Source organism: Salvelinus alpinus, chromosome 27 (genome assembly GCF_045679555.1).
Source record: "Salvelinus alpinus chromosome 27, SLU_Salpinus.1, whole genome shotgun sequence".
Taxonomy (NCBI): domain Eukaryota; kingdom Metazoa; phylum Chordata; class Actinopteri; order Salmoniformes; family Salmonidae; genus Salvelinus; species Salvelinus alpinus.
Window position 1 is genome coordinate 45456270 of NC_092112.1, and position 12921 is coordinate 45469190.

At 44.8% G+C, this 12921-nt stretch overlaps 1 protein-coding gene across 4 annotated transcripts in view; it reads left to right on the forward strand.

Moving 5' to 3' along the window:
* The first annotated feature begins 6129 nt into the window (after positions 1-6129).
* The window catches only part of LOC139556650 (utrophin-like), a 185734-nt gene continuing 178942 nt past the window's right edge, over positions 6130-12921 (forward strand). For 3 of the 4 annotated variants that reach the window (XM_071370857.1, XM_071370858.1, XM_071370860.1), the window contains exon 1: positions 6131-6985. In XM_071370857.1, the coding sequence (XP_071226958.1) occupies positions 6842-6985 (144 nt within the window). In that variant the 5' untranslated portion in view covers positions 6131-6841. Of the gene's footprint in view, positions 6986-12921 lie in introns of all 4 variants that reach the window. The other variant, XM_071370862.1, reaches the window with a different exon arrangement.

The following is a 12921-nucleotide window of genomic DNA, read 5'->3' on the forward strand; positions in this document are numbered from 1 at the left end:
GGAAATTGTTTTTTTTCTCCATTCTACCCTCTACCCCTTCTTATCCTCTCTCCCCCTTCTCCTCCTTCCGGTGGTGTGAAGTAAATGTTTTCAAGTACTACTTAAGTCGTTTTTTTGGGTATCTGTACTTTACTATTTATATTTTGGATAACTTTTACTTCACTACATTCCTAAAGACAATTCTGTACTTTTTACTCCATACATTTTCCATGACACCCAAAAGTACTCGTTACCTTTTGAATGCTATGCAGGACAGAAACAGTCCGATTCACACGCTTATCAAGAGAACATCCCTGGTCATCTCTACTGCCGCTGATCTGGCGGACTCACTAAACACAAATGCTTTGTTTCTGAATGATGTCTGAGTGTTGGAGTTTTACCCTGGCTATCCGTAAATTAAAAAACATGAACGATTGTGCCATCTGGTTTGCTTAATATAAGGATTATTATAATTTTTTTCCTCCCCAATTTTGTGATATCCAATTATCCCATCGCTGCAACTCCCGTACAGACTCGGGAGAGGCGAAGGTTGAGAGCCATGCGTCCTCCGAAACACGACCCTGCCAAGCCGCACTGCTTCTTGACACACTGCTCACTTAACCCGGAAGTCAGCCGCACCAATGTGTCGGAGGAAACACCATACAACTGGCGACCGAGGTCAGAGCGCGACGGGTCAAGGACATCCCGGCCAAACCCTCTCCTAATCCGGATGATGCTGAGGCAGGTAGCCTAGTGGTTAGAGCATTGGGCCAGTGACCGAAAGTTTGCTGTATCGAATCCCCGAGGTGACAAATTAAAAATCTGTCATTCTGCCCCTGAGCAAGGCAGTTAACCCACTGTTCCCCGGGCGCTGAAGACGTGGATGTCAATTAAGGCAGCCCTCCGCACCTCTCTGATTCAGAGGGGTTGGGTTAAATGTGGAAGACACATTTCAGTTGAATGCATTCAGTTGTACAATTGACTAGGTATCCCCCTTTCCCCAATTGTGCGCCGCCTCATGGGGCGGCCGGCTGGGACACAGCCTGGGATCTAATATAAGGAATTTGAAATGATTTATACTTTTACTTTTGATACTTAAGTACATTTTTGCAATTAGATTAACTTTTGATACCTAAGTATATTTAAAACCAAATACTTTTAGACTTTTACTTAAGTAATATTTTATTGGGTGACTTTCACTTTTGCTTGAGTTATTCCTACTTTTACTCAAGTGTGACAATTGGATACTATTTTCACCACTGCCTCCTTCTCGCTTATTTCTCTCTCTGGCTCTGTGTCTCAACTTGGGGTAAGATTGATGGACTGCGCTCAGTACTAAAGGGAAACTGGATTAATGAAATAGAATGAACGAGAAAGGGGAATGAGAAAAGAGAGGGATATTGTAATGAGAGGAGGGAGTAGGACAGATTGAAGGTGGTCAGTGAGATGGGTCGAAAGGAACCTGGAACCTTCCTTCATTCAGAGTGACTCGTCTGTCACCAATCAATGTCAAGTCGGTCACCTTACCTGTGTCTCTTATGGAGAGGTTCAATATAACTACAAGTCACATTCTTTCTTAGGATAATAATTGCTCCTTAGAAGTTTGGTCTTCGAGAGGAGCCATAGAAAGACGAAGCACCTTATTATTGCAAGAGAAAAAATGGCATAACATTTTTGGGGGAACCTTATCACAAATTGTCTTGCAGTAGGAGATTGTTTGAGGTGAAAGAAGTAGATGGTTATCTTTGTGTGGTTATCTTTCTGTGCTAGCCTGTTTCCCTACGCTGGTGTAGTGCCATATTGTGTTATACCATGCTAGCCTGTTTCACTCCATGTTCTGCTGCAGTGACTTCATGTGAAGCCAGCATGCAGCCTGTTTGCTATTAGTCACTGTCACACAGGAGCACAGGGACACGCACAGCACAGAGAGAGAGGGCAGAGTGCAACACACACACACACACACATACACATACACATACACACAGTACCAGTAAAAAGTTTGGGCACACGTACTCGTTCAAGTTTTTTTTTCTAAATTGTAGAATAATAGTGAATACAACATTATGAAATAACACATATGGAATCATGTAGCAATCAAAGAAGTGTTAAACAAATCTAAATATATTTGAGATTCTTCAAAGTAGCCACCCTTTACCTTGATGACAGCTTTGCACACTCTTGGCATTCTCTCAACCAGCTTTACCTGGAATGCTTTTCCAACAGTCTTGAAGGGGTTCCCACATATGCTGAGCACTTGGACCGCAGAGTGAAGGAAACGCTGCAAACAACTCATCCCAAACCATCTCAACTGTGTTGAGGTAGGGTGATTGTGGAGGCCAGGTCATCTGATGCTGCACTCCATCACTCTCCTCCTTGATTGTTCCACTAAGCGCAAACCAGATGGGATGGCGTATCGCTGCAGAATACTGTGGTAGCCATGCTGGTTAAGTGTGCCTTGAATTCTAAATAAATCAGACGGTGTCACCAGCAAAGCACCCCCACAACAGCACACCTCCTCCATGCTTTAACGTCCATTACTCGTATTTCTGAGGCCGGTAACTTGATGGTTTTTGCGACTGACCTTCGTGTCTTATTGAAAGGATGAATTGTCATTACTCTTTGCTAATTTGAGCTGTTCTTGCTGTAATATGGACTTGGTATTTTTAGCAAATAAGGCTATCTTCTGTATACTACCCCTACCTTGTCACAACACAACTGATTGGTTCAAATGCATTAAGAAGGAAAGAAATTCCACAACTTAACTTTTAATAAGGCACAGCTTGCATTCCAGATGACTACATGAATCTGTCATAAACGCAAAGGCTGGCTACTTTGAAGAATCTCAAATATTACATCTTTTTTTATTTGACTTTCTTGGTTACTACATGATTCCATATGTGTTATTTCATAGTTTTGATGTCTTCACTATTATTATTCAATGTAAAAATAAAGAAAAACCCTTGAAAGAGTATGTGTGTCCAAACTTTTTACTGGTAGTATATACAGTGGGGAGAACAAGTATTTGATACACTGCCGATTTTGCAGGTTTTCCTACTTACAAAGCATGTAGAGGTCTGTAATTTTTATCATAGGTACACTTCAACTGTGAGAGACGGAATCTAAAACAAAAATCCAGAAAATCACATTGTATGATTTTTAAGTAATTAATTTGCATTTTATTGCATGACATAAGTATTTGATCACCTACCAACCAGTAAGAATTCCGGCTCTCACAGACCTGTTCGTTCTTCTTTAAGAAGCCCTCCTGTTCTCCAATCATTAGCTGTATTAACTGCACCTGTTTGAACTCGTTATCTGTATAAAAGACACCTGTCCACACACTCAATCAAACAGACTCCAACCGCTCCACAATGGCCAAGACCAAAGAGCTGTGTAAGGACATCAGGGCTAAAATTGTAGACCTGCACAAGGCTGGGATGGGCTACAGGACAATAGGCAAGCAGCTTGGTGAGAAGGCAACAACTGTTGGCGCAATTATTAGAAAATGGAAGAAGTTCAAGATGACGGTCAATCACCCTCGGCCTGGGGCTCCATGCAAGATCTCACCTCGTGGGGCATCAATGATCATGAGGAAGGTGAGGGATCAGCCCAGAACTACACGGCAGGACCTGGTCAATGACCTGAAGAGAGCTGGGACCACAGTCTCAAAGAAAACCATTAGTAACACACTACGCCGTCATGGATTAAAATCCTGCAGCGCACGCAAGGTCCCCCTGCTCAAGCCAGCGCATGTCCAGGCCCGTCTGAAGTTTGCCAATGACCATCTGGATGATCCAGAGGAGGAATGGGAGAAGGTCATGTGGTCTGATGAGACAAAAATAAAGCTTTTTGGTCTAAACTCCACTCTCCGTGTTTGGAGGAAGAAGAAGGATGAGTACAACCCCAAGAACACCATCCCAACCGTGAAGCATGGAGGTGGAAACATCATTCTTTGGGGATGCTTTTCTGCAAAGGGGACAGGACGACTGCACCGTATTGAGGGGAGGATGGATGGGGCCATGTATCGCGAGATCTTGGCCAACAACCTCCTTCCCTCAGTAAGAGCATTGAAGATGGGTCGTGGCTGGGTCTTCCAGCATGACAATGACCCGAAACACACAGCCAGGGCATCTAAGGAGTGGCTCCGTAAGAAGCATCTCAAGGTCCTGGAGTGGCCTAGCCAGTCTCCAGAGATGAACCCAATAGAAAATCTTTGGAGGGAGCTGAAAGTCCGTATTGCCCAGCGACAGCCCCGAAACCTGAAGGATCTGGAGAAGGTCTGTATGGAGGAGTGGGCCAAAATCCCTGCTGCAGTGTGTGCAAACCTGGTAAAGAACTACAGGAAACGTATGATCTCTGTAATTGCAAACAAAGGTTTCTGTACCAAATATTAAGTTCTGCTTCTCTGATGTATCAAATACTTATGTCATGCAATAAAATGCAAATTAATTACTTAAAAATCATACAATGTGATTTTCTGGATTTTTGTTTTAGATTCCGTCTCTCACAGTTGAAGTGTACCTATGATAAAAATTACAGACCTCTACATGCTTTGTAAGTAGGAAAACCTGCAAAATCGGCAGTGTATCAAATACTTGTTCTCCCCACTATATATATATATACACACACACACACACACCAGAGTCCGGGATGGCAAAGGGTCTAGTAATGCTAGACAGACAGGGCAAAGGGCACACTGTGGGAAGGAAGTTAGCCTACGTGTAGCTCAGATGTTTCCACCTTGATATGGACTATGTGTACAAAATGCTTAATTGGCTCATTGTGTTATATACAGTACCAGTCAAAAATTTGGACACACCTACTCAATGGGGTGGAGGGTAAGTTGAGGCACAGGGACAGGGTATTAAGCCACCTACAAATTGCTGTACTGAATTAAATACTACCATTACCTTGTTAAAACCATGTATATCTTTATTTCCCAAACATAATTAAACACAATCACCATAGCTTTTTTTTGTCTTGTAATCGTTTTAGGCATTTTTTAACACAGGCTTAACACCTAACAAACACTTTGTACTTTTTTTAAACACTTTGAACATGCCCATTATGGGGTATGTGTGTAGATTGATGAGAATTATTTTAAATAATATTTTAATTCATTTTAGAATTAGGCTGTAACGTAACAGAATGTGGAAAAAGTCAAGGGGTCTGAATACTTTCCGAATGCACTGTGTGTGTGTGTGTTCCAGTCTATATAACAATGCATATCTGTACAGGAAACACAGTACGGATTTTGCCCTGCTCAAACATTAGCTTTCATTCTGCACTACATTGGAGTCGCAAGCCAAACATAGCTGTCAGTGCAGGTGAACATGATGCTAGTTCCCAAGGGGGTTCATATATGCTAATGCTAACGGTCTTATTAGAAACTTAGTTCCGTCAGTGGAATAACTGGCCTAGCTAACGGTATTCCCTTCTGTAATTACCTTAGGAGAATCAATACTGTGTGGGATGAGTGAATAAACGTATGGCAGGCTCACCCCAATTTCAGATCTGGCTATGTAAAGCTCTTCACAAAGCACTCAATGATCATGTCGCTTTCTCACATGTTTAACTGAGCGTGAGTGTGTCTTTGTGTGCATGATGTATGTGTATGTAAGTCATGGGGAACTGAGATGAGGCAGTCCTGGTGTCAGAGTGTTTTGTCTGTCGCGCTGGGGGAGTCCTTAGGTGAAGACACACGGGTTCAGATCGTGAGTGCAGGAGAAAGTAATGTTTCTGAATCTATTAACACAGAAAATGACAGATGCTCCTCCTGCATTCATTCCTTTCCACATGTCTTTTGTTTATCTTTCATTCTCTATACCTTACTTTTTTTCTTTATATTCCCTCTTTCATGCACTCACCAACTGTAATTTCATGCACTCACCCTTTTATCTGCTTCTGTCTTCCCTTCTCTCTCTCTCGGTTTTTAATTCTCTCCTTCCTTCCCTGTTCCCATATCAGACTGCTCTCTCATCCCTCTGTATCTGTGTCAGAGCATATCATTACGTCTGGGACACCACACACACACTGCTGCCCCCGCTGTGTGCGAGCTGCACGCTGTGCATCTCACTGGTGCTCGCTCTCTCGCCCCTGCTCTCTCTCTCTCTCTCTCTTACTCACACTCTTCTTCTCCCTCTCTTCCACTCTCTCCCTCCAGCCCAGTCAGCCGTCCGCTCTGGCTGGTGTAGTGTCATTCCCTCCCTACAGCTGAGGGAGCTTCTGTCTTCTGTTAACCCAGCGCTCCTTATCCCCCCCTCTCTCTCACCCTCTCTCTCTCTCTGTGTTGTCCGCTCGGAGGGCTTTCCGCGGAGCGCCACAGTCTTTATCCCACTCCCGTCTCTGGCTTTACAGTGAGCCGTGATCGGCTGCTTCAGAGCAACTTCTGCCTCCCTCGCTCATCCTTCTTCTCTTGGTTTGCTATGTCGGCAGATTTTTCTCTTTCGCTTTTCTTTTTCTTCTTTGACCCCTGGCTTCTAAAGGGGTAACCACAGAGTGACATCTCTTTTTGGAGTAGTTTTGTGCCCTGGTTTGAGTGTGTGTGAATGCGAGTGTTTCAGATTGCTTAAATGCCTGAGCACGAGTGTGAGGGCGCATGAGGGGAGAGTGTGAGGGAGATTGTGTTTGACTCTCTGTGTGTGTGTGTGTGAGAGAGAGTATTTGCTGTAAGAGTGCGCATGTGCCGTGATTGACCGCGCACTGTGTGTGTGCCAGTATATACGCTTTTGCGGGGGCATGCCGATCGGCTTGTGTGTCTCAGACAGTGTGTGTGTTCACGTCACACTGTGACTGCTGTGGTGCATCTCTGGGGGGAGGAGGAGAATAGGATATGAGCGGGCCTGGGCAGTGCTAGAGGGCCATGCAGACTCTGAGCAGGCTGCAGACCTGTGGCACTCGTAAGATGATGGCCATGGTCCGCACCTCCCTTCAGAAAGTGGTGGTCTTCCTACACAGGCTCCAGAGAATGGCCATCTCATCCCCACGTTATCACAAACTCTGCAAGGTGAGTCACAAAACGAAAGACGGAGAGTAAGAGTTCTGTCCGACGCTCTTTCATCCCTGTTTTCAGTCATTTGTTCATTTGTTTCGTCTGTTCATTCAGTGTTTTGGTTCGGTAATGTGATCGAGTTGATTAACTGTGTGGCTTAGTTTGGTCATCTTGTTGGTTTGGGGCATATTTGTAACACTTTTTTGTCTCTCAAGAATGCCTAGTTTTATTCATGGCTTTTGATAAAGTTGTATGTTTCTGGCATAGTTTCGAGTGAATTGCTACTTTTGTTGGTTTGCTGGTTATTAATTTATAACATTGTTATATGATTATATTACCTCACCCCATCAATCAATCAAATGTATTTATAAAGCCCTTTTTACATCAGCCGATGTCACAAAGTGCTATAACCCCATCACCAAGTCTTTTCACACCTCTGACTATTTTGGGGCTTGCATATTTAAATTGTGACTCAGGTTTTTGTCAACAACTCTCTCCATCCTGTTATCTGTTTGGGAGAGTGTTGACGCCTGTGGTTGTCACCTCCAGTGTGTGTCTGCATATTCCTGGCTGGATACGGGACTGATTTACTGGCTTAGCTGCACGTCAAGTAATCAGGCTCTGCTGTGTGTGTGTCTGCTGTGTGTGTGAGAGCGTGTGTGTACAGTCTTGTCTCCGCTGTGGTGAAGTAAACAAAGTAACAAGGTAGAGAAGTTGTGAGGTGTGTGTGTGTGTGAGTGAGCACGTGTGTTGTGAATGCCTGAACCACCATGCACTATGGTATGCACGCTGTGAGTAAGAGGTACAATGAGTTTGTATTTTTAATAAACTGTAGCCTACTTGTTATTACACTGAAGGATATATTGCGAGGTTGCAAGTGACCGCTCTAGTCAGCGACACTGCAGCGAGCTGTGAAAGATGGACCAGCTGCTCAGGAGGATTAGAGCTGGCCAGCCGCAAACACAACTGTTTGTGTGTGTGTTTTTGTTTAACTATCCGTGTGGGTACCAGAAGTCCTCACAAGGATAGTAAAACAAGGAAAATTCAGACACGTGGGGACATTTTGACTATCCCATCGAAGAAAAATGCTATTTTAGGGTTAGAATTAGGGTTAGGTGTTACAGTTAGTGTTGGAAGTTAGGGTTAGGTATAGTTTTATGGTTAGGGTTTGGGTTTATGGTTAGGTTAGGGAAAATAGGATTTTGAATGGGAATAAATGATTTGGTCCCCACAAGGATAGCAATACAAAGCTGTGTGTGTACAGTGGAACCAATTATCATTAGGAAACAGCTGCAATCACGCTTTAACACGCATGTTAGCCTTGGATTTTCTCCCAAGGCAAATGTCCCTCTTTCTCTCTCCACCTCTCACTCTCGGTCTTTAATTTTCCCTCTCTCATTTCATCTCTTGCTATATATTCTCTCTTGCTCCATTTTTAAAATCTTTCTATAACCTATGATATGGATTCTCTCTATATGACATAAACACGATCAGACCCAGGCCGTGTCTGAATACCAATACTTGCGTTCTAAATAGTATGCATTTTAGGTATGGGAAAATATAAAGTTTTATAGTATGTGAACTTTAAGTGCTTTAAATGGCAGGATGTCATACTCATCTGTAGATTAGTGAGCGCAAACCGAAATTTACAGAAACAGAGAAAGTGCATGATAGACAGAATGGGAGTTTTTTTTAAATAGTATATTTCCCTCTTTCACTCGCTGGTTAATTCCTTAGAACAAAGTAGGCACTTGTTCTTTGCTCATTTAACCAGCGCGGCCGAATCTGTGTTGGTTGAATCTCCCTGTCAGCGGCCAGCCTCGTCTGATCACTACTCTGTTAGTACCATCTCCTGTTAATACCACTCACTCCACACTTTCCTAACTTATCGTAATACAGACCTATGCATTCTGCACTTGACCACCTTCCCTTGGGTTGCACCAGTCATTCGTCGCTCGTTTAACCTCCCTTGGAAGGAGCCGACCGTTCTCCTACCCTCCCGCACCCAGTGGGAGAAATCCATCATTTTACACTCAATTACCCTCCCCTGGGTCGCATCAGACATTCTGGGCCCGTTGGGCTCCCCCTGAGAGGATCAGTCATTCTGGGCTCGTCTGGACTCCCCTGGGCGCGCTCACTGGCCGGCCGGCGGTAACAGTGCTTCTTGATGATGAATGTGCGCTCGGCTTGCTCTCTCTGGGCATGTCTCGCTGTTACCTGGCTCTCCGTCTCAGGAAATAGCCTGGCCTCCGGGCTGACAGTGCTGGCCATAACCCTATACCAGGGATCATCAACTAGATTCAGTGGTGGTCCGATTTCTTGAGCGGATGGACAGGGGGCCGGAACATAATTACAAATCATTTATAGACTGCAAATTGACCGGGATCAGAAAAGTTGGGGGGCCAAGTAAAATCACCCGCAGTGTGTGTGTGTTCGTGTGTGTGTGTGTGTGATTAGTCTGGTGTATTTGTGCTGGAGAGCGTCGAAGGTCCCGATGGCTATTTGCATTGCACTCAGCTCTGTTCTGTCTGTGTAATCACTGTCTGCAAATATGCTGAAGGGCACTCTGGTCTCAGGAGGAGTGTCCTCTTACTCTCATTATACTTTCTGGGGAGTTTGTGTGTGGTGTGAGAGAGAGAGGGAGAGACAGAGACAGCAAGAGAGAGAGAAAGTGTGTGTGTATCAGGGAGAGAGAGTGCGCATAAACACTGGCAGATGCCATCTTTAAAATAGCCTAAAGCAGCAATCCATCCAGTTATATTGTCCCTTCAGTACCCTAGCCCTGTGACTAACACATTGGCCCCTGCTCCTACTCCACCCCTCCATTCACCACCCCACTCCCGCTCAGTTTTACCCCATGCAGGGTGAGTCAGCCCTGGGCACAGAGTGCAGCACCTTTGCTTCTCTGTCCTTGTGCTCCACCAGGACCAGGGCCCTGGGTCATTAGTATGCGTTACATCAGTGGCACAGGACCGCAGGAGTGTGGACACGCATCATTCCCCCTGGACTAGGTGGCCAGGTCGGGCTGTTTGTCATTAAACACACATTATTACACTCAACACTAACTTGCACGCAACACACACACAGCTGTGCTACACAATGCAAGGTGACATAGTGATAAGTTGTGAGAGAAAATGATATGGTAACAAATTCAGAAGTACCAATCATTTGAATTAATTTACCAACGCTCAGAAAAGCCCAAGGACAATAACTTGAAATGAAGCACTGATTTCTGCCATTACCTACATGTGGTAGGTATGGTAAATTACTTGATCTTCCCGCATTTGATAATTGATTTATGGCTCAAATAATAACTGAAAGCAATTTGATTTCAACTGTCACTCAAGTTATAAAGTGTCCATTACCTTAAGTGAATGCATTGCAATGGAGTGAGATGAAAATAAGTGTCGTAAATTACTTTGAACGCTTGATACACAATATATACAAAAGTATGTGGACATGCCTTCAAATTAGTGGATTCGGCTATTTCCCCCACACACGTTGCTGACAGGTGTATACAATCGAGAACACAGCCATGCAATCTCCACAGACAAACATTAGCAGTAGAATGGCCTTACTGAAGAGCTCAGTGGCTTTCAACATAGCACCATCATAGGATGCCACCTTTCCAACAATCAGTTCGTCAAATTTCTGCCCTGCTAGAGCTGCCCAGGTTAACTGTAAGTGCTTTTATTTTGAAGTGGAAATGTCTAGGAGCAACGACGGCTCAGCCGCCAAGTGGTAGACCATACAAGCTCACAGAATGGGAGCGCCGAAATTGTCTGTCCTCGGTTGCAACACTCACTACCGAGTTCCAAACTGCCTCTGGAAACAACGTTAGCACAAACTGTTTGTCGGGAGCTTCATGAAATGGGTTTCAATGGCCGAGCAGCTGCACACAAGCCTAAGATCACAATGCCAAGTGTCGGCTTGAATGATGTAAAGCTCACTGCCATTGGACTCTGGAGCAAACTGAAAGCACATACCACCGCATTTAATCATGGCAAGACGACAGGAAACATGGCCCGAAAACAAAGTGTAGTTATTCCCTCCGTAAGGCAATCAAACAAGCAAAGCGTCAGTATAGAGACAAAGTGGAGTCGCAATTCAACGGCTCAAACACGAGATGTATGTGGCAGGGTCTACAGACAATCATGGATTACAAAAGGAAAATCAGCCCCTTCACGGACATCGACGTCTTGCTCCCAGACAAATTAAAAAACTACTTTGCACGCTTTGAGTGCCACTGACACAGCCCGCTACCAAAGACCGTGGGCTCTCCTTCTCTGTGGCCAACGTGAGTAAAACATTTAAATGTGTTAACCCTCGCAAGGCTGCCGGCCCAGACGGCATCCCTAGCCGTGTCCTCGGAGCATGCGCAGACCAGCTGGCTGGTGTGTTTACGGACATATTCAATCAATCCCTATCCCGTCTGTTGTCCCCACATGCTTCAAGATGGCCAGCATTGTTCCTGTTCCCAAGAAAGCTAAGGTAACTGAACTAAATGACTATCGCCCCGTAGCACTCACTTCTGTCATCATGAAGTGCTTTGAGAGACTAGTCAAGGATCATATCACCTCCACTACCTGTCACCCTAGACCCACTCCAATTTGCTTACCGCCCTAAAAGGTCCACAGATGATGCAATCGCCATCACACTGCACATTGCCCTATCCCTTCTGGACAAGAGTAATACCTATGTAAGAATGCTGTCCATTGACTACAGCTCAGCATTCAACACCTTTTGTACCCTCCATCATTAAGCTTGAGACCCTGGGTCTCACCCCGTCCTGTGCAACTGGGTCCTGGACTTCCTGACAGGCCACCCCCCCAGGTGGTGAGGGTAGGAAACAACATCTCCAGTCCGCTGATCCTCAACACTGGGGCCCCATAAGGGTGCGTTCTCTGCCCTCTCCTGTACTCCCTGTTCACCCATGACTGCGTGGCCATGCACGCCTCCAACTCAATCATCAAGTTTGCAGACGACACTACAGTGGTAGGCTTGATTACCAACAACGATGAGACGGCCTACAGGAAGGAGGTGAGGGCTCGGAGTCTGGTGTCAGGAAAATAACCTCTCACTTAATGTCAGCAAAACACAAGAGATGATCGTTAACTTTTGTAAACAGCAGAGGGAGCACCCCCCCTATCCACATCGAAGGGACAGTAGTGGAGAAGGTGGAAAGTTTTAAGTTCCTCGGTGTACATATCACCGACAAACTGAAACGGTCCACTCACATAGACAGTGTGGTAAAGAAGGCGCAACAGAGCCTCTTCAACCTCAGGAGGCATAGAAAATGTAGCTTGTCACCGAAAACACTTAATAACTTTTACAGGTGCACAATTGAGAACATCCTGTCGGACTGTATCACCGCCTGGTACGGCAACAGCACCACCCACAACCGCAGGGCTCCCCAGAGGATGGTGAGCACAACACATCACCGGGGGCAAACTACCTGCCTTCGAAGACACGTACAACACCCGATTTCACAGGGAGGCAAAAAAGATCAGCAAGGACAATAACCATCCGAGCCACTACCTGTTCACCCCGCTTCTATCCAGAAGGCGAGGTCATTGCAGATGCATCAAAGCTGGGACAAAGAAGCTGTTTTTCAATCTCTATCTCAAGGCCATCAGATTGTTAAACAGCCACCACTAGCACAGAGAGGCGGCCGCATACCTACAGACTTGATATCATTGGCCACTTCAATAAATGGAACACTAGTCACTTTAATAATGCCACTTTAAGAATGTTTACATATCTCTCATTACTCATCTCATATGTACAGTTGAAGTCGGAAGTTTACATACACCTTAGCTAAATACATTTGAATTCAGTTTTTCACAATTCCTGACATTTAATCCTATTAAAAATTCCCTGTCTTCAGTCAGTTAGGGTCACCACTTTATTGTAAGAATGTGAAATTTCAGAATAATAGTAGAGAGAATGAT